The sequence below is a fragment of the Delphinus delphis genome, chromosome 6 (assembly GCF_949987515.2).
Source record: "Delphinus delphis chromosome 6, mDelDel1.2, whole genome shotgun sequence".
Classification (NCBI taxonomy): Eukaryota; Metazoa; Chordata; class Mammalia; order Artiodactyla; family Delphinidae; genus Delphinus; species Delphinus delphis.
In genome coordinates this window covers 19,010,612-19,032,660 of record NC_082688.1, presented here as the reverse complement: position 1 = coordinate 19,032,660, position 22,049 = coordinate 19,010,612, and the positions used below count along the sequence as shown (strand labels likewise).

Sequence of the window (22,049 nt, the reverse complement as noted above, 5' to 3'; positions counted from 1 at the left end):
GACAGCTGAAGTGACAGAATGGAGAAAGCCAGGAGCTAACTAACTAGTGGGTGCAGCCACAATGCTGCAGAGCCCGGCAAGTTCAGGAATGAAATGTATGCGAAAGCAGAGATGCTTTGAAGGCCAGTGTGGGGCATGGCTGAACAAAGGTTTGTTTAAAACTTTGTATAATAAACAGATCCCCAGCTCTCTCCACCCCCCCAACAGTCTGGGTGACTGTTCTTCCCAGCCCAGATGAGAGGCTGAGGTTTCCCCCCTGGAGAGGCTGAGCCAGAGGGGAGACTCTGGATTCAAATCCATCAGGCCCAGCTGCAAGGGAGGCTCGGGTGCTGCGCTGGAAACAGGAGAAGTGAAGGTGAAGGTGTGTACACAGTGGGAGCCCAGGCTCCTTCTCCAGCAAGGCTCCTGGCAGCCTGCTTCGAAGGAGGTAGAGGATCCTCCAAGGAGACTGATGAGCTCGAGAGAAATAGTTTACAGTCCTGATGCTTGGGAGTCCCCCAAGAAAACTGCTGGGTATTTGCCCAATCACTCTACAGCGAGCCCCATAGTTGGCAAGACCTGTCTGTGCAACTAGACCTCCCAATCGGCTATTTCATTCTTGGCTCCGGTACAAAACGACCAACAGGCATTAGGTGGAAGTCTCCAACATGAAAGATGGAGACCCAAACCAAACCAAACGGCAGCAAACCAGAAAAGAGACCTTGGAGGAAACACTATGTAGGCTGTGGAAGAAAAATGCCAAGAACATATATTCTTAGAGATAAAGAGAAGAAGATAACAGGAAATGCAAACGATATGCTAGCAAAAGATCAATGTGCAGAAAAGAAGTAGAAGATCTTGGAAGTATACAGGATGGTGGCCAAAATTAAAAAGTCAAAAACAACTTTAGAAGGTAAAGGTTAGAAAATTTCTTTCGCTTGTGTGATGGTCTAAAGTTATTTCAAATTAAAAAGTAGAAGAAAAAAAATCCTGGGTAGGGAATAGAAATAAAAATTGCTGTAAACAGTTGATGTCATAAGAACATGGTGATATATATTTCATTATATAATGGAATGATGCCGTCTGTGAGATAAATGGCAAAGATGCAGAAGAAGCTTTTGGCCTTTGCTCAATAAAACATTTAAGGACAAAGAGTCCAGCTCCTAAAACGTCCTCAAGTCTTGTGAGCAGTGGTTCTTGACCCTGGCTGGCTGTCAAAACTGGAGTCTGGTTAAAATGAGACAGGGAGGCTGCAGCTTATGATTCAGAAGGTCTGGCATGGTGTCCAGTTCCTACTAATTTTTTTCCAGCTCCCCAGTTGCACTGGGAGAGGAGAAACAGCATGCAGATAATTCTTCCCTCCTTTGAGGATCCCGTAAATGTTTCGACCAGCAGTGGGGAGTTTTTTATATACTTCAAGATACCTTGGTTGTACCGTCCACAGATTCATACACCAACAGGTAACCAGTGACAGATGCCCGGGGAGGTCTCCAGGTGAGAACGGCAGTTTCCGACTGAACCTCAGTAGCAGTGAAGTCTCTTGGAGAATCGAGGTCTGGAGAAGATAAGAATTTAATATCAGATAAGTCAGCAGGTGTAGGACAAAGTCCCCAGCTGGGTATCAGGAGGGCTGGGTTCAAGTCCTTTCCCTACCATTGACTTATATGACCTTGGGCAAAACCTTCCCCATCTGTAAATGAAGAGGTTGAGCCAGGTGACCTCCAAAGGCGTCCATTCTCTGTGGTTCATCTCATCCCAAGGGCCACGTTTTCCTGAGCCCAACGGGATATTGACTGGCTTTAGTTGGATTTGGGAAGAAAGACACAGCCATGAACGTAATCAGAAGCCCCCTTGTTTCTGAAGAAGAGGACAGCTGAATGCTGGTAGTGGTGCTTGCCCCTACTCGGAGGACATGGCCTCTGTTTCTCTGCTTCCTGCAGTTTTTAAAAAGATATCAGTGTATAAAAGCCCAGTGGACATCTAGGAAAACTTGCCTTTAAAATCTTTCTCTTCAAAATATTTCCCTGCCTAGACCATGGATCATTAAATACTGGGTTTAGGGTCAGCGGGGACTGGTTTTCCACTTATAAAGCCCTCCTCTGAAAATCATTTCCTAGTCCATGGGGAGAGCAAGGTCATTTCAGTGCAAAAGGAAATGGTGTGTTTCTTAAGGTCTTGACGGAGTGGCACCGGTGACTTTAGCCGATGCTGACGTCATCACATTACAGGGAGCTGACTGGGGAAATAAGAGTTGGAGAGGGATACTGTTAAAGATAGAGGCTGTGGGTGGGCATCATCCAGCTCTCGATGTCTTTGTACCTGTCATGAACTTGGTGGTGATAGTTGAGCTCTTTTGGGGCCCCTTCTCTGCAAAGATCCTCAGCGTGTATTCCGTGGCAGGCTCGAGGTTGGTCAGCGCATACTCCACCGTGTTCCCGGACACCTTGCGGGTAATTTCTGGCTCTAAACAGGAAATATACACACCACACCGTGGCAGTCACCAGTCCGCTGTCTGGGCCATCAGCGGACTTGGCCAGGAGCGCACACACCTTCTAACATAGAAAATTTCAGTGACCCTACAGAAAAGCAGGTTTGTTTTCTGAGATGACTCACACTCCTGTTTCTCCCTCTTGAGCAATCACTTCATATACAAAGGATTTATCGTACGGTACTGGAGTTTTCCAGGCACCAAGTCAGAAGGAAGGGGCCCTGGGGGTCAGGAGACTTTTGCACATGGTGCCACTGGGACAGTGTTGCAGCTGAGGCACAGGACCCAGTTACAGGAGAGCTGCAGGTAACATCTCTAAGACTTGGGCTACTCAAATTTAATTTGTCCCATTGCTTGCCCTCCCCTTTTTTTTCACTTACTCTCATGTCCTTTTATTTGCCAAATGTCAAATCATTAGGCTGGGGGATCACAAAAATCAGGTGGCGTAGACACACCAGAGCCTGATTACGGGCTCTCAGTCCCACTGGGTCAGGACCAACAGTGGCCCCCAAACCATGGTGCCCAGGGTATATGTGCTTACTTCTTAATCACAGGTGACCAGCTACCCTGAACTGCCAAGGACTAAGAAATTTCCCAGGGCATGGGACTTTTAAGGCTAAAACTGGGAAGGTCCAGGGCAGAGTGGAATGAGCTGGTCACTCTGTTCATCAGTCATGAGCCCACACCCCCAGCCTCACACACACGTCTGGACTCTAGGGAATTTCTACACTTGCATCCACAATTTCCATGATTCCCACGAACTATACTCTGATTTATTTTAGGTGAGACACCATCATCTCCCCTGACTTGGAAGAGTTTGCTCACAGGGAATATTTAAAAATAGAGAAGTAGAAAGAATAAACCCAAGCATCCCTCTAGCCCCGCCCCATCTTTGCTCTGTCCTCGCAAGGAGCTCTCGTAAGTGGTTGCCGGGGCTGAGTTAAGATTTTCAGAGGCCCCAGCACAGCTCATGGTGCCCTCTCGTATTGTTACTGAAAGTAGAACGATACTGAACCATAAAATATGAAACCCACATATACTTTGAGATTAAAATAACAACATATTTTTTCTAGTCTAGCTCATGACAAAAGTATGGATTTGTTCATTGAAAAGGAATCTTTCCTTCTCTCTTATTTGTATTTAATTTTACCTTCTGGTAGCCTTGGTTTGCTGGTGCCCCAAACAAGTGTTTAATCTCCAACTGAGTAAATTAGCACAGATGGTTGCAAAGACAAGGAAAAATAATTTCTGATTTCTCAATCAGGTCTGCTCTAATGGGCCTTGTCTGTGGCATCCAAGAAGCCTGGGCTCCCCAGAGCTACCTGAAATAGTCTGTTTAAGATTTCAGATTCTGGACTCCTTCTTTGTAAGAGGTGAGAGCTGCTGCCTGGAGAGGGTGACTCACCCTGACGGCAGAGAAACTAGCAGGAGAGGAGGAAGAGGCTGGAGACGCACCCTCTGCTTTTCCTTAAATGGCCTGCTGGCCTCCCGTGATACAACCATGGTTCTGATGCTCGTTCACTTGACAACAAGCAGGGGATGTGGGTAGGACCTCTCTTGCCACCGCCTGAACCGGTGCCTCCACAGCCACCCACCCAGCCCCAGTCCCAGCCCATGAGTCTGTTCTGAGGGGGCAAGTCGAGAGCCACAGGGACGTTGCTGGACTCTCCAGTCTACCCATGCATTTTTGCTACCATGCACCAAGTGTGGCACAAGGAAGGGAGAACAGGAAGAGTTTACTGCAGGACAGACACTCCTCAGGGTGGGGAGGGTCTTGGACACGAGCTTACCTCTCTCCCCTGTGTAGGAGATGACATAATTGTCCACAGGGGCAATGGCCGGCTGCCACGTGGCCAAGGCTTCTGAATCGGTGATGTTGGCTGTCACCAGGCCAGATGGGCCATCCAGAGCTGCAAGGAAAGATGGTGATGTGTTTAAGGGATGGGCAGTCATGGGGTAGGACATCAGACCACAGCTGCTCTGCTGTCTACACTGCCCCTGGACTCCAGTACGGGTCCGCGGCCTGTTAGGACCCGAGCTGTCCAGCAGGAGGCGAGTGGTGGGCGAGCGAGCGAAGCTTCATCTGCCGCTGCCCATCACTCCCCATCGCTCGCATCACTGCCTGAACCATTCCCACCGCCATCCATGGAAAAACTGTCTTCCACGAAACCCGTCCCTGGTGCCCAAAAGCTTGGGGACCGCTGAACTAGAGGATGTGTGTGAACTGGGTTAGGGGCAGCACTCAATAATTGCAGTTGTTATTAACATGACTATTAAAGCTATTTGGAGTTTTCAATATGATTTCCAAATGACTTGTACTGAGGAAAGATGGATAGTCCTAGAGCCTTGGCCCTTTTAATTCACCACTGCTACAACCCAACAGCCCCTTTCTTAGAAACCAACCTAAATATGACTAGTTCCCGCTTTTGTTCACATTTATGACTCAGTTCTCCAGGACGACAGCCCTGGGAGGATGGGGGATGCGGCAGCCACCATCAGCTCATTTTACAAATGAGGTGTCTGGGCCCCAAGAGATGAAGTGACTGGCCTGAGAGTCAGGAGGTGGTAGAGTGATTTGGGACCCACCCCGTCCACTCTGAGGTCCTTCCTGTCTCATCTTTCACATACAGAATCTCCTTTAACGGATGAGGACAACATGGCCTCCGGAGGAAACAGATCCAGACTTTGCAACCAGTTGCCATGGAGAACCCGTGAATGAAAGATTTCTAGGGGGGAAACGAGGGTCTGTGTGGCAGAGTGTGCAGAACTCTGGGTTCAGACAGGAGGTTTTAATTGCATATTAGCAACCCTTTTAAGACTATTAGGATATTTTTAAACTTTCCTGTGAGGCCCATTCTTTAGATCCTTTAACGGATTAGGCTGGATAATTGCTCATATATCAAAGGATAAATTGTTTAGGAACATGGCTGCCTGAAGAGAAATTTTCCACTTCATTCTCCTTCAATGCCATTCATTATTTTTGCCTCCTTACAGTGTGTTGTACAAATCAGGTTATAACAGGAAAATCATCCTTTATTTTAGAAGAATAGAGAGTTTGTAGTCAGACTGACCTAAGTTCAAATTTACTTTCAGCATTTACTAGTTATATGGACTTGCCCAAGGCATTTAATTTCCCCAGGTCTCAGTTGTTTCGTCTGTAAAATGGGAAGGGTAATAGCTATAGGGTTGACACGTGAAGGGTTTAGTAACAGGGCCTGAAATACAGTAGCTGCCGGATCCAGAGTAGTTACTTTAGAGTGTCTGCGTGAAACACCTGATTGGAGGGTTCCTCACACTGGTCCTGGCACTATCGGGGAAGGGAAGGAAGTGGATTAATGTGGACAGTCTTGTTTTATATTTGCAGATGCTTTACATATACAGTTCCACGTGATTCTTACAGCTTCCTGCAAAGGAAGCAGAACTGCACCCATTTTACAGAGTAGGGAACTAGACCCTCGAGAAATTAACTGACAGCTCATGTATCTAGAAGCGGCAGGACGTGGGATTTCCACCAGGTCGGCATGACTCCCCAGCTTGTGCTATTTTTCCCCACAATACCCTGGGAAACGGTGGCCCAGGGAGGTTGAGGATGCAGCTCAGAAGAGGCTACAGACGGACCAGAAATGAGACCGCTGGTGCGCCAAATCCAGCCCACTTTCCCCGAGAATTTCCTTAAAAAAAAACCTTTTTTTTCTAGCTTCTGAATCATGAGAAATAATGCTGAAGGTGAGAAAAATACCTGTGGTGAGCATCCCCGAGACAGGCGTGCTTTCTTCAAAGCCCTTCAGGGCGGTGACGCTGACGAGGTATTCCACTCCAGGTAACAGTCTCAGCAGCCTGGTCTGAGTCTTGGTCCCAGCCACAGTTACCACTGAGGGTGTACCTGGAACACAGTAAAAGCAAGACGGCGAAAGGTGAACCTCACTGAAACTTATTCACGGTTGTCTCAAGAATGGGCGTATCCGATTTGGCAGTGAAACTATATCTTTATCCAACACCATTTTCTTGACTTCTCAGTTGCTCCTACCCTCTGGCATAAGAGAAGAGGTTTTTACTTTTTGTATAATGTTTTTTCCATCCATGAAGATGCCAAAAACTGAGCCAGGGGAGGAAGAACCGTGAGGTCACAATGTGCTAAAAATTGCAAGTTTCCATTCATTAGAGAGCGGCCATGTTGCACAAATTTTATTTACCTATTTTTCCCACAAAGAATATGGGAAGCTTGCTATATATAGCAAGTATAGCAAGTATATCTGATATATTTAATCCATTGTATTAGCTAAAGAATATATAGACTCATCCCTTACTAGCAGAGATTCTATTATTGAAGAAAATGGTCATGGTCAAGCTTGTACTCTTACATTTATGAAAAAGTCCAAAGTTTATATTTCTTAGAACTTGGGGGCTGGTGAGGAGCGTGTATATCAGCTGGCCAAACTGCCCACAGAGATGCTACTGCATTTCTCTGAAGAGGTTATCAACTATCATCTTTGTATACACTTCCACTAACAGGGAGCTCACTACCTCCCAGAATGTCTTTAGACATATTTGACTATGCTCCCCCCACCCCCTTGGTCTCTTTTATAGCCGGTGTGCTCTGAACTAGAACTCCCAACTCTGCTAAGTCACAGCTTCCCATCCTACTCTGAGACAGACAGATTTTGGGACCAAGAGGTAACACCTCACCTATATCCAGGTTAAGACCAGCTTTGCAGATGAGTGCGTTCAAAGAGAAAAAGGCCAATGGATTTAGAGTCTTCTGTCATTGTGTGAAAACATTATTGGGGATCTACAGCTCATAGAACTTTAAGACTATGAGCCTGGCAACGATCTTCATAACATGACCCTTCACAAAATAGTTTCTTCCAAGGGTCTCATAGGACTCTACAAATGAAGTCTCTCCAGATGATCTCAACTATAAAGCAGCAGTTTTCTTTGGCCATGATGTTTGGGAGGATGGGATTATCAGGGTCTCTTCACTGTTCCACCCAAACCCTCCAGATCGTCCTCCCTCTCCCCTCCCCAAGTGCCCTACCTCCTGCAGTGGGTACAGAGGTAACCCGGAAGCTCTCCACCTGGGTAGTGGGTGCCTTCCAGCTGACAGTGGCTGAGTTTTCAGTGATGTCTGAGAAAACGATTTCCTTCGGGGAGCCCATGGCTGTTGAGGAAAGAGCACAGGAGAAACCCAGAAACGGTTAAGTATCTTGCTCATCAGCGATCCTTCCCAAATTCCTCATCCATGAAAACTCAGTCCCTAGTTTATGTCCCAGCCAAGCCTTTAGGATGGAGAATGTGGTGATCTGTGATTAGGTTACGACTTGATGGAAACAATTGTTCCTTCATTCAGGTACAGGGCCCAGAGCTGTAGAGCTGCCCTTTGGTTTCATTCAAGAACGTTAGTTAGCACCATAGCTGACATCTAAGGGAGTGAGGGTGGTTTCACAGCTTGGAATACACCCTCCTTTAAGTTTTGATGTTTAGCAATTTTTCATATCTTTGCTTTGTAGTTCCTTTTATTAAATGATACCAAGACTTGACAATTGTACAGTTCTTTGCAATTTATAAGGATTAACCCTCATTTAGAAACCACTGAGGTGTGGTTGTAGCCATTTTACAGAGGACTAAACTGAGGCTAAGTTCTCCAATGAACATTCTTGTGATATGACCTTTCTAAGTCCCAGGAGCAGAGCTGAGCACAGCCCTGGGATCTTGGAAATAATGTTCACATGGAAACTGACCTCGACAAACCCATTCCCAGAACTGGATGGAGGTCCAGAGCCAGAGGAGCAACCTCAGACCTTTCAGCAAAGCAAACACCCCTTGGATATTGGGTCTACCTGGGGGAAAGCCATGCCTGAGGGACGGTTCCTGCTACGTAAATGCCTCCCCCGCAAACCCAGTTTCCTTTGGTTCTTCCCTGTGTAGTTTTTGGCTTAGCGTTTTGCCCTCTTCAGCTGACCACGCTTAACCATAGAATTCAGGAAACAATTTTCAGGTCTCCAGGGAACTCATTTCCTCATCTTTTCCCCTCTGCATCCCACATTGATCGTTCAGTTCTGAAACCCACAGCCCACTTTGGGGAGCTTTTTTTCTCTCTATTTCTGTCTTTTTCTCTCCTCCTACGGCGTTCTCCTGTGACCTGCTAGCCACCCTCAGATTCTGTGGCTGCCTGGGGTGTTGCCCTCTCCTTAGAAAGCTTTGGAAGCCACAGGGGCTCTGGAGCCTGGAAGATCTTGATTGTCCAAATACCATGGAGAGGCTGGGCAACCCGGGGCAGTCCCCTTCCCTTCCGAGAGCCTCAGTTGCTCCGTCTCCATCTTTCCAGTGGGAAAAGTGGTGCCCACCTTCAGGAATGTTTTGAGGACCTAGCAGAGATAATGGATGTGAAACCCGAGCACAGAATCTGGCACGCAGTAAGGGTTCAGTAAACATGCTGGCCCTCTCTTTTTTCTTTCTTTCCCACGCGATTCTTTTTTCCAGGGGCCACCTGAGTTTTGCGGTAGCCCCCAGGAAAGATCTAGATGAGGCAGAATGAGAAAAAAAAACCCGTGGGGTGTGTAAACTCAGGCACTGGGGCTCTCCTTCTGCCAGGCTAGTCCACTCTGACCTTCAGTCCGACTGTGAACCTCGCTGGGGCAGGTCCTGGCACATTTTAGAAAGTGTATCTTGTGGCCACAGCTCTCCTCTCTCGATCCCAATTTTCTCATCTGCAAAATGGCAATATTATCTGCCCTGGCTGAAAAACCGTAAGAATTAGTAACCTCATCTGTCACGCACTCCTGAGGGATGTGCTTGATGAAAGTGACAGTAGGAAGATAGATAGCCATGTGTCATCCGAAGAATGGCACAGTAGTGGTAGAATTCCAGGGTCAATGGCATTTTTAGGCAACAGACCTTCCTAGGTATGGAAGACAATTTGTATTTTAGCGTGTGTCCTTCTGCCATAAATAGGGCCTGCAGGTCTCCAGCACCACAGCGGAAGAGATGGTCAATAGCAACCTGAAGGCTGAGCCTCAGAGAACAACTAAATCATATCTATTGAAAAGTTAGGGAGACCCAGGAAAGGCAATGCCTCTGTCTCTCTTTCCAAGAAGACTCTTGGTTTTCAATAAAAATTCCATTAGGAAAACATTTGGAATTGCTAGAAATTCTCAAGGAGGATGAAGAGTACTTCTGTCTGTTATCTGTATAAAATGTTGCCTCCCCAAATCTGGAGCAAATGTCTTTAATAATGTGACCATTAATAATCATTTAAAAAATTCTCCCTTTGACATATTTTTATTCAATACTTAATATGTGAATCGTGATAAGCTCAGGGGACGATTATTGTAGCCAGTGTGATTTAAGAGCAAGGATTTTGGAGTTACACCGACCTGGGTTTGAATTCCATTCTGGCTTTCCTAGCTAAAAACACCTTAGCCCCTTAGGCCTCTGTGAAATGGGGCTGAATGTGACGCTTAGACTGTCTGTGTCACGTGAGTCAGTGAGGTAAAGTGTGTCAGTTGCCCTGCTGTGTGTGGCATGAAGTGCATGCTCTGTAATCGATAGTTTACACTTTATGAGAGTCAGAGGCAAAGGTACTAGGCATAAGGAGCCTGTTTCACTTAGAAGGGAGGATTTCTGAGCACGTGTGTCTGCAGACCCGCTGACCCAGGTCCCCAGACACGATGCCATTGCAGCTGTGTGGTGTGTGGTTTTAAGTCCATCTGAACTGCAACTGAGCAGGGGAGCTGGGAGGCTGCCTGGCTGGGAGAAGTGAGGTAGAGTGGGAGGGGGCACATTCTGGGAGTGGGGAGAGGGGCTGTCCCCTTGGCTTTGGGGATGTTTGGGGGCGGTGATGGTGCAGGTTAAAGAAGCGTTTCAGGGTCCTCACTACCCCCGAGGTGAGCCATCTTACTCTGGTTTTGGATTTTGAACCACTTTCTGTCTATTCTGGGGACCGTCCCAATGGTATACAGAGGCATGTTGGCATTTAACTCCCCAGAGGCAAAAGAAGCTCCTGGCAACTCTGGGCTTCCCAAAGCGGAGCCCAGGCTACTGTGAAGAAGTGGCTCAAACCACGGAGGGGAAGAGGAGCCACTGCAAATGCAGAGGTTGACAGAGGAAAGAAACAACCCATAATCTAAGGGTCTGTCAGTAGGGGGATGGTTAAATAAATAAGGCATATGGGATTATCTCTGAGATCTACTAATAAGCAAGGAACACACACCCACACACACACTCTCACACACACACACACCCCCAATGTGTGGAAGAGTGGGTATGTTAACCGCCACACCAAAAGAAAAAGGTGAAAAAGAAAGGGAACATAGACTTATGTCTAATCTTATCTGTTTGTATAGCATATTTCTGCAGTGATTCAGAAGAAAGTGGTAATACTGACTGCTTCTAGATAGAACAACTGCTTCTAGATAGAACAACTGTTGTCAGGGACACAGTAGAATAGAGACCTCACTATATATCCTTTTTTTTAACTTTTGAATTTTGAACCAACTGGGCCATTAAAAAATAAAATGTATGGGCTTCCCTGGTGGCGCAGTGGTTGAGAGTCCGCCTGCCGATGCAGGGGACATGGGTTCATGCCCCGGTCCGGGAAGATCCCACATGCCGCGGAGCAGCTGGGCACGTGGGCCATGGCCACTGAGCCTGCGTGTCCGGAGCCTGTGCTCCGCAACGGGAGAGGCCACAACAGTGAGAGGCCTGCATACCGCAAAAAAATAAAAATAAAAAAATAAAATGTATGTTAAATCACCCAAACATAATATTAGCTAATATTGTTACAAGGAAACTAAATACTTGACATTTATGATGTGACATGAACCTCATGGCTGACCTTGGAGTTAAATTCTATTGGCCAGATGAGGGGACTGAGGCTGGGAGGGGAAGGAGACTTGCTCACGCTCACATAGCTGTGGGAAGAGGTAGAGCAGGGATCCGACTCCAGGGGATCTGCCCAGAGGCTGCAGGCTTAACCTTTCAGCTACACTGCTTCTACCCACGCTCCCTGGCGCTGGGGCACTCAGGGCTGCCAGCTCATGTTCAGGGAGTGAGAGGAGAACCTGCGGCAGCTTTTACAGGGAAAAAGAGGAACAGAGAGAAGGGTTTACAAGGAGAAAGAATGAAAACACAAAAGGGAAACTTTACGAAGCTGATGAGGTAAATTGCACGTCTGCTGTGATCAAGAGTCACCTCTCCCGTCCTTGCCAGGTACCGGAGCACACGTGTGTACACGCATACACCAATGCACACGCTTCTCTTCGGCTGTGAGACACAAGGCCCCAGAGAAAAAAATCAAAGAAAGGGCAATCCTAGAGGGCCTTTTCTTTTCTCTTGTTCTTAGGAAAAAAAAAAACAAAACCTCATGATTATTCGTTTTCATTTTTGCTTTAGAACTGCGGAGCCTCTAGAAAAAAAAAGATCGGCAAAACAAAACCAGTGATCAGAAGTAAACTTTGAAAAGCAGTGTTTATAAACCAAGGGCAGAATCAGCCTCTGCCTCTGATCTGAAGTTGTTTTACGGGAAGCCACAGGGAAGAGGAGACAAGGACCCGCGTCCCTGGGATAGGGTCTGTGTTAATAAGAAACAGGGTATTTCTTCTGGCTGAATTGCCGCATGTCTACAAATACTGAGTATGATTTCTACAGGTGGCTTCTCGGAGCTCATTAGGTCCTGAAATTTGGCATCAAAAAATACTCATCTCTGGACAAAGGGAAGGTTTTGGCTAGTGTTATGCTCTTTGCCTGTCAGAGATGGCAAGTGTGTCTATTCGTTGGTTATCTGTCACCTAGCCCACTTCTATTTAATAATATTAAAATAACTTGGCATTTGGGTTCTACCCCAAATCTGGCTGTGTGACCTTAGGCAAGTCACTTCACCTTTTTGGGCCACAGATTCTTCGTGCACAAACAGAAGAGTCTGGGCTACATCATTTCTCAGGTCCCTTCTACCTCTGCCTGTGGTTCTGTGATTCTTCCCCCTGGTTCCTCTGAAGCAGTGGTCTCTAGCAAATGCTCCATTTCTGTACCTGCCTCAGTTTCCTGAAGGAATTCACCCTACCTGTTGAAGGTCATTCCTTTTCTCTTTAAAGAGTCATATTAGTCTTAGTATTATCATTATAAACAGTCATGTTATGACCATCTTTTTTCGTTCTCCTTGAAACAACTCATATTGAAAAGGATTTTCATTTCTCCCTCCAGTGCCATTTAGAGTTGCCGTGAGTATCAGATAAAATGACGGAGCCTCGTGAGGAGCAGCCTGCCGACCGTGCCAGCCTCCTCTTTTTTCCTTCTTGATCAGGGAACTGACCATTTCACACATAGCATTTTATAAGTATTAATCTTTATAGGTGGAGGTACCACTTCTTCATTATTCCCTGCATAGTTTGAACATTTGACCAAAGAACAAGGAAGTATACCTCTGGATAAAACATGATAATAGGTAGAAGGAAGGGCCTTTGGAATTAAAAAAAAGAAAAGCAACGATTGTAATGACTATCTTAATGACAATAATAAAAATGTTAATAGCTCTCATTTGCTCAGCCCTTGCTGTGTGCCAGGGCCTCTGTATGGGCTTTCCATGAATTATCTCATTTAATCCTCACAACACTATTAAGTAAGTGGCATCGTACTTTTTGCGTAAAGACTTAGCCATGGTCGCCTAGGCTATACTCAGGAGTCAGGATTCAAACACAAGCTTGTCTGCATCCGAAGCTCTTGTAATTTCCCAGCCCTGTGAGAAGAGGAACAGAGAACTTTTCTCTATTCTCTCCCATTTATATACGGTACCTGTTGTTGCTATAGCACTGACTGGCTGGGATCGCCTTCCACTGCTTATTCCATAGAGTTCAATTTCGTATTCAGTGGCCTCTCTGAGACCTGTTATGTCCCTGGTACGTTCGGGGGCAAGTAGGGTTATTTCCAGTGGTTCAGACTGCTTTTTGGTATCTCTGATTTTGAGAACAAAGCTGTCGAAGACCCCTTCATCAGCTGTCCAGGACAGACGGAAACCGTCTGGGGTGGCATCTGAAACCAGAAGGTTGTCAACTTCTGGCTCGGCTTCTAGAGGGGGAGAAAATGGTGGAAGGAGGAGAGAGAATATCATTCAGCAGCCCGTGCAATCTTCTCTCCAGTGGGGGTATCAATATGGAGTGATGCCCCAGCTCTCAGAGGTAGAAGTGTCCTGAGATACCGAAAATAAAACTATCAAACACGAACATGTCTAGTAGATCTAGGAGAGGGAAAGGATGGAGTTGACACATTCAGTACAAGCCAAGTGGGTGCTTGCATGTGTGAGTTTTGTCTAAAAGCAATTCTGTAAATCCACATCTGGACTCAGCAGTGGCCCCTCCCATGCATTATTAAACAAGTTCAAAGTCAGTAATTTGTTTACGTTTGCTCTCTGTCCGCCAGTGGCTGAGTGCCCGTGCTCTGTGAGACCCTCTTTTCTTTTTGAAAAGACACATAAACCAGCATTAATGATCTGTAGAGCTGCCCGTGATGATACTACTGATTATATCTCCCTTGATCCTGAGGAAAATGGCTTTTAAAATGTTACAAGTGTTATGTTCTTTTTGGTCTTTTTCTTGGAGCTGCTTTCCTAAAGAAGGCTCCTACTCTTGACTGGCCTGCTTTGTGTTAACCATTCAGTAAGTGTTCAGATGGTAGAACTAAGAATTGGAACCTCTTGTGCTACGTACTTCAGACCCAAGGTATTATCTTGGATTGGCTTAACTAGACAAAACTCAATGTCAAGGTAAATTTAGAGCTGAGTTTCCCTAAGTGCACTTAGAGCAAACTATTCCTGTTTGATCATAATCCATTGTAAAATAAGTTTGGGAAACATTGCCTGGGTAAGTCCCTCTTGGAGAGAAGCATGCACATTAGAATGTTCTCTAAAGCCTTGTGGTCAAGGATCCTGTTAAACTATGTTTAACTCCATGTTTCCAAAACTTATTTGAACATGGAACTTCTTCACTAAGTAGTACCTTTGAATATGGAGTTAGTAAGCTCTAGAAAGACTTTGGGAAATACAGATTGTGGACTGTTAAAGTTGTTCATGCTATATTTCTCTAGGAAGTATTAGTGTTGAGAAAATTATGCATTTAGTCTGTGTTGAAGAATCTCGATGATATTAGTGTTTACCAGTATAAGTTCACAGTTGGTTTTCCAATGACAAGCCCACCTGGGAAGTTTGTCAAGACTACAGTTGAGGCTTTGAGGTGACAAACGTAGTAAATAAGTTTTTGAAATATACTCGTTGGTATATTTCTTTTGAGAAGGCTGAAATGTAGCTGGGGACCAGCCATGATGAACACAGAGGAGGGTGACGTGGAGTAAGCACGCAAGAGCTACAGACAAGACATGGCCTAAAGGATTTGGGATGCCTAGTGGAAACATTTCGACCTTCTCGTATCTGGAGTGGGAGAAGGGGAGAGCTTGTTAGAGACATAAGACAAGAGAAAGTGTTGGGGGGGGTGACATATGGAACAGGCCACATCTATGGATTAAGTAGGGAACATGGACAGGGGTGTTAAAACCGTGGTGATCTCGTAGATGGATTACATGGAAGGGAACCAGGAAGAGGAGAAAATGGCTCACTTGAGCCAAAATACCTGTAACAATCTCAGCCCTCAAGGGCTTGGTTTGGTGCCCTTGGGTGAAGCCAGAGACCGTGACCTCATAGCCAATGCCGGTTATGAGGCCTCTAAGCTCCAGCTTCCTCTGGGTTCCTGAAAGTGTGAATTCCTGGGGGTCCAGCAGCTTCCCAGAATCCACCACCGTTACTAGGAATCTGTCAAAGGCATTCTCCGATGCCATCCAGGAAACTGTGAACCCGTAGGGATTAATGTCGGAAATGGTTAGGTTTTCCAGAAGGGGCAGGGCCTCTGAAAGAAGGGAGGGGTGAAAATAACTCAGGTTAGCAGCACTGACTCTGCTGGGAAAGCACAAGTCTCCACGAGCACTGGTAGATACCCACTCAATCATTAAACATGTTATATATTCAGAAAGTGCATATTTCATAAGAGCTTATTGGGTGCCAGAGGATGTTGTCTTGTGTAAATCTCTCAACCAGCCTATGAGATAGATGTTATTCCCATTATACAGGCAAGAAAACTGAGCTTCAAAGAAGTTGACTGACTTGGCCAAAGTCACAGAGCCTAGTATGTGAGAGAGCAAGATTTTAGCTGGGTCTGACTCCAAAGACCATGAATTTTTTCTGATAAAATCAAATATCTTGTGTTGGGTTTGGTCTCCTTTGTCTATTTCCCACTAACTTGTAGTCTTGAAGGAAATCAGCTTTTTTATTTTATTTTTTAAAGTATACTTCCTTTTTGGTATACTTTGTATATTTCTATTCCACTTCTAGTTCCTATTTTGAATTAAGTTGAATAGGCCAGTTAGTGACATACATCCTCACCAGCTGAGATAAAGGGATGAGGTAAGATTTTTCATGCGTCCGAATGTAACCACTTATGATTATGGCCCAGTAAGGAATACTAAGATTTGCTAATTCTCTTGCTGTTTATTTTCCTGGATAAAGTTAGGCTCTTCAGTAAGTTCTGTCACTATTTGTTCATTCGTTCACCAGACATCTGTTTCTCAGGCACTCTTATTTCATAGGTGCCAAGGGATGCCCCAAAGGAATGACCTTATATCAGCTTGGTTTCTGTCAATACTTCCCAGTTGACAAGGCTTCACATCCATCATCCTATTGAGTCCCCACAATGACACTGTAAGTAGATATCACTACCCCCTCTTCTCCCCCGTGGCAGCAAAGGAAGTAGAGAGGTCAGTGATTTATCCAAGGTCACATATCCACTAGGCGGCTGAGCTGGGATCCAACCCACATCATCTGACTCCGGGTTCAATGTTCTTTCCACACCCTAAGCCAAAGTCTAATAATTAGTCAACCCCATGGGTGCTGGCAAGACCTGAGGCATAAGCAGGGTTAGTGGAGAAGGTCCAGTGGCTCCCCTCTAATAAAACAAAACACAGTCATGGTGAATATGTTTGTTTTTCATCAAAGTGGGCATGGGGATGGGAATTCCATGGCCAAGCCTGCTTTAGCCACATCTAGGTTAGAGCCTGCTTTTTCACTGAAGCTAAATGGAAGCATTCAAAGAGATAAACGACCTTACACTAATGCCCAGAGTCTAATCCATGGAATGTAAAGAAAAATGTTTAAAAAGAGATGTTTGGTGACTGAAAGAACGAGTGAATGAATGCCCTAACCCCCTAAGCGGAGATTTAAATTTTGCTGTGGCTTGGATTTCCAGTACTTATTTTGAACCACTTGGTGTTTGTCTTGAAGCTTTTTTTTTTTTTAAGCAAATAAGGATCTCCCCCAAATCATAACTCTATCAAAGACAAAGATGAAATCACATATACTGTGCAAACAGGCCTCTTTGTCTGCAAGGCAAGGGTTTCAAATTCTGTTGCAGAGCTTTGTTTAGATAAGTGGCGCCTTTCTCTGATAACTGGCCTCCTTGCACTTCCATGCCATCAAAGCAGAGAATTCTGATGAAAAGGAGGGCGTTCAGGCTAATTAGTCCATCAAGGGCTTGTTATTTATAGTCCCTTATGTTCAGTTTTTTTTGTTGTTGTTTTTTTTCTCTTTTTAAAATGTGCTTCTTTTAAAATGCAGAGTCTTTTCACATCAAGGATTAGCTGAGACAATGCTGTAACTGGATCTAGGATTCCCAAGACCAGCCTCCCTTTCTTCTCTCTGTTCTGTGGGAGGTCCTGCAAGAGGCTACAAATAAGGGCCTGATGGGATCCGTGGCCGGCCATGCTTCCCCTCCTGGGCAGTGAGGTTCTTAGTCATGGCTACTCCTCGCCTCACCCCACTAAGGAATTACTTGTTCTGCATCTGAAGACTGAACAATTGAATTCACATTAGCTAACTGGACAGAAAGCATAACTACTCTCTGATCTTACCTGAAAACGTGTAGTGTTCTCTTAAAAATAATAGGAAAGGGCTTTCCTGGTGGCGCAGTAGTTGAGAATCTGCCTGCCAATGCAGGGGACACGGGTTTGAGCCCTGGTCTGGGAGGATCCCACATGCCGCGGAGCAACTGGGCCCGTGAGCCACAACTACTGAGCCTGCGCGTCTGGAGCCTGTGCTCCGCAACAAGAGAGGCCGCGATAGTGAGAAGCCCGTGCACCGTGATGAAGAGTGGCCCCCGCTTGCCACAAGTAGAGAAAGCCCTTGCACATAAACAAAGACCCAACACAGCAAAAGTAAATAAATTAATTAATACACTCCTTCCCCCAAGATCTAAAAATAATAATAATAGGAAAGTCATGATTGCAGAGGTCTATTGTTTCTATCTAGGCTGTTGCTTTTTTTTTTCTTTCTTTTCTCTTCCTTTTTTTTTTTTTTTTTTCTTATTGCTTATTTTTGAGAACACTACTTTCCTCATATTGTTGGGAGATAGAGGAAAGGACCCAGCAACTGTAAAATGCCTCCGGGATGCCAGGCAGTTAAATTGCACCACATCCATTTAATACCTGAGAAGAGGCTGCCAGAGGTGCCCGTGAATTGAATATCTTCTCTTCATACATAAAGGAGTGGGGTTCAGAGAAGTTAAGAACTGGCCAAGGTTATGTAGCTAAAAAGATGTGGGAGAGGATTAGGAACCACATAGCCTGATCTGAAGATCCCCACTCTTCTAGGAAACCATGCTGCCTCTAGTTAAATATGTAATTGAACTTATTAATGTATTTTATTTATATAGATAAATGGCAATTTATAGCAATTCAGACCTCAAGAGAGGCCTGGTTTAAAGTGAAAATCAGCCAGCAAAGTTGGTCTCCTAAAAATTATCATTAGTGGAGGGCAAGAGACTTCTAAATATTTTCTGAGGCTTTTCAGGCTGGAGACTTGGTAAATTGACACCATTTGCATCCTTTGCCATGGATTTAGGATACTTTCAGGAAAGGAAATAGAAAACCATTTGTTTTTGTAATTCAAAGAGAAGTAAGAAGTCGAGTTTAATGAATGGTTAAGGTTTAATTAAAATTGAGATTTATTTGCTATCTTAGATTGAACCTTCCTTAATCTGTTGTAGATGTCAATCTTAAGAAGTAACTTTTTTTAGAAGAAAAAGATAAATTATTTTATTTCTGGGGCAGGTAGTTCATGGGCTGCTTTACCTAGCATGACTTATGGACAAAATCCTGCCTTGGGCCATTTGTAACTTAGAACTCACTCTTCAGCCAGGATCTCCAAACCGTGACTCAGAAAACCTATAAAACTGGGCACAGGATTCCCTGGCAGTTTTATACAACTGTTGAGTCTACTGGCTCCATTTCCTAAGAGTGGCTGTGAAAGGTCTCTCTTTGCAAGAGTATTTGCTTTCTTTTCACGTAGAAGTTTACATATGGAATGAAGGCTATATTGGGGGTTGAATTTCCCTTTAGAATGCCTATCCTCTTTCTTTTCCCCATTTTAGAATTCTGAACAGACAAGCAAGAACCTCTGAATGAGTACCTGTCACGACAAAGGCAGTGAGGGGTCTGGTGGGGTCCCCAGCCCAGGTGGTCCCTGCCACACTAACGTCACAGCCAGTGTTCTCCACCAAGCCTGTGATGTGAGCGTGCTGTGCGTCTCCTGAGACTGTGAACTGCCGGGGCTCCTGCAGCGAGGGAGAAAGCCTAACACTGATAACAATCTTTGCAAAAGGCCCGGCTTGAGTGGTCCGTGACACGGTGAAGCTGTCAGGGGTAATATTGCTAAGGATTAGCATACGCCCAGCAGTGGCTCTGGCTCTGAGGGAAAGGAACATGGGCAGAGAGAAAGAGAGACACATTATGAGAGGAAGCAGAGGATTTCTACAGAACGTACCCATAGAATATGAAAGTATCAATCCCTCCAAATATTTGCAGAAAGGTAGTGTATTAGGTTGTGTCCGCACCTGCATTGGTTATAATGTTAGAAAATACATTGCTTTCTCTGCAGGTGTGGACTTGCATTTTTTTTTTTAAGTAGAGACGTGACCACTTGCGGGTCATGTATGAAGAAAAGTGAAGAAGCCATTATAGCAGTAGATGAATTATTGTAAAGATGTATTAAGAGTACATTTTCTAAGGTTTGCGATGGGACACTAGCTCTGTAAGATGTTCCAAGAAAAGATAGCTTCACATTATATTGAATATTATATCTCACCCTAGAGATTCACGAAGCATACTAGCATTTTAAATGCCTCAGAATGCTGGTTCTGTAAAGAAGCCTACTTAATTTTGTTTAGCCCAGCACTTCATAAGCTTATCAATGGATACCTTTCCTGAGGAGTATTCTCTGAACATCTCAAGTTGCTGATGTGCCCCTGAACATGCCTTAGAAAATGCTACTTTGGAGTTTCCCGATTTAGTCTTCTGTGATCTATTTGGACTGTAGAAATTAAAGGTTAATATCCACAGAAGAGAAATTCTTTGTAGTAGTCAAAAACCCAGATGTATGCACCATAGGAAAATCCACATCTCACTCTAAACACTATAAAGGTGAAAATGTCCTCTATTTAAAAATTCCTGGTATATGTAAAAGTTAAAGGAAAACTTGAAGTTAGACTTTGCGTTTTCTGATTATGAAATTCACTTATTGGATAATTTGGAAAGATGGATGGTTCCCCTGAGGTTAAGTTTCTCTTGTCCCTTAAAATCTAGATAATCAGTGATGAGAACGATTCATTTTTAATGTAGGGGGCCTATACTGCTAGTTTCAACTGGGATGTATATGGTCTGGCCACCTAAATGCACATTTATCAAATAATACTAACATTAAAATAAGTTCAACCCAGACTGTATTTTAGAGAGAGGCAACAGTCCTGGAGGATTGAGATACTAGGATCAGGATTTAGGGTTGGGAAGAAGCAGACTCTTTCTTCCAAGGACTCGGGTGTTGTTTTGCTGCAGCTCCAGTATTTGGAGGAAAGAAGGAGCTCATCTGGATAAACTTTAACTGGACAACTGCACAGCATAACTCAATGCCATAGAGTCTCTAAGGATAAATGAATCTGGCTCAGAAGCAGAGGACAGCCGTAAGTAATGGCATGGGATTTCCTCCTTAGCAATTAGTTAGAGAAGCTAATGATGCTATAATTTTCAGGTACAGCATTGGCAAATTACCTCAACCACAGAAAAAGTGAAATCCTTCAAATGGGACTCTGTCTGCTTTTTCCTTATATTTTGCTGTGGAAGGAATCTCCCGAATTAAGGACGCACGTTAGGACTCTTTTCATGCTACCAGACAGAGACTGGCAGTGCCAAAACCCAATAAGACCTGGGTTTGCAAGGTTAGCTTAACCTCTAGCTGTCTCCCAAATGATGCAACCAAGCTGAAAAGCGAGGTGCAAGAAGAGAACTCAGAGAGTGGTAGTTAGGGTCCGGTCAGTGTTGCATGCAAGCTAGGGGTGTTTTTCTTTTACCACTTCTAACCCTTTGAAACAGTTTCTTGACATGTTGTCTGCTTCCAGGAAAGACAGACATTTTCAAAAACTTAATACTCTGAATGCTCACCACGTGCACCAAGATTGGAACAAGATGATAGATGAAAAGAAGACTCTGACACTTTGTGACAGATGTCAGTGGATGACAAAACATGCTTGATAGAGTAAATGTCAAAAAAAGAGCAGTCTGTAGGGAATGCAGACAAAAGTCTCAAGAACAAGATGAGACCACTGGGTCCTCTCGCGTGGGACTTGGGGTGTGCTTTGGGGTCTTTTTCTCTGCATGCTAGTGACACTACTTTTAAAATCTTGGTGGAGAGAAAGAGAATGTAGATCGTTCTGACCGAGGAAACAACAATGGCATGCACACACCCCTTTGAATAAGACACGTGGGCAAACTTTGATTAGAAAGACCACAGGCAGACAATAACGGGAACTGGAAAAGATTATTCGAGATCAGATGAAAGGATGGCTTGGAAATTCAACCAAAGCACATCAGGTTAACTCTATACAAACAAACAGAGCAACTCCAGATGTGAGTGCGTATTTAGAAAAAAGAGGTTGACACAGAAGTTCCTTAATTTGGGGTGAGAATTTTTCTTTTTAAAGTTTTCAAGCTCTGATTTGGATGTCTCTGTCAAATTTGAGAAGGATCTGGAGGGACCAGGAGGGTGAAAAATGGGTAGAGGTTGATTTTTTTGGAACGCTCTTCGGGGGAAGTTCAAGGGAGAGTGAAGAACCCATCGTGGGAAATACATGTGGTTGCTTGGACCATCAGGGTCTGAGCACACTGCCTGCCAATCAGCCCGTGGAGGTGGACAGTGTAATCAGAAGAAGCTTTGAGGTTGGTGATGACAAAGCTGCGAGACGCCGCAGGCACAGAACGTACCACCATTTCCTGGAGGTGGTCAGAATGCCTAACTTCTATAAGAAAGCTATCAAAGGCAGACTCCTGAGCTACCCATGAGATGGACACACTGCCCGAGGTCACATTTGAGACAGTGAGGCAGCTAAGGAGAGGTTCAGCTACTAAAGGAAGAAGAAAAAAATACGAAAGTGTGTCAGTTCAAAACACTATTAGAGGGACTTCCCTGGTGGCGCAGTGATTAAGAATCCGCCTGCCAATGCAGGGGACA

General features: G+C 44.8%; 1 protein-coding gene and 1 long non-coding RNA gene across 7 annotated transcripts in view; one reads left to right on the top strand and one right to left on the bottom strand.

Annotated features, from left to right (window-relative positions):
- The window catches only part of LOC132427124 (uncharacterized), a 227,101-nt gene that overhangs the window by 104,177 nt on the left and 100,875 nt on the right, over nt 1-22,049 (top strand). The window lies entirely within an intron of this gene.
- The window catches only part of TNC (tenascin C), a 93,986-nt gene that overhangs the window by 11,860 nt on the left and 60,077 nt on the right, over nt 1-22,049 (bottom strand). For 4 of the 6 annotated variants that reach the window (XM_060014252.1, XM_060014255.1, XM_060014256.1 and 1 more), the window contains 7 exons: nt 15,079-15,351; nt 13,253-13,525; nt 7,503-7,625; nt 6,207-6,350; nt 4,258-4,377; nt 2,299-2,442; nt 1,404-1,534 (listed from right to left, as the gene is read on the bottom strand). In XM_060014252.1, coding sequence (XP_059870235.1) covers nt 1,404-1,534; nt 2,299-2,442; nt 4,258-4,377; nt 6,207-6,350; nt 7,503-7,625; nt 13,253-13,525; nt 15,079-15,351 — 1,208 coding nt within the window. The remainder of the gene's footprint in view (nt 1-1,403; nt 1,535-2,298; nt 2,443-4,257; nt 4,378-6,206; nt 6,351-7,502; nt 7,626-13,252; nt 13,526-15,078; nt 15,352-22,049) is intronic. The other 2 variants (XM_060014253.1, XM_060014258.1) reach the window with 1 other exon arrangement.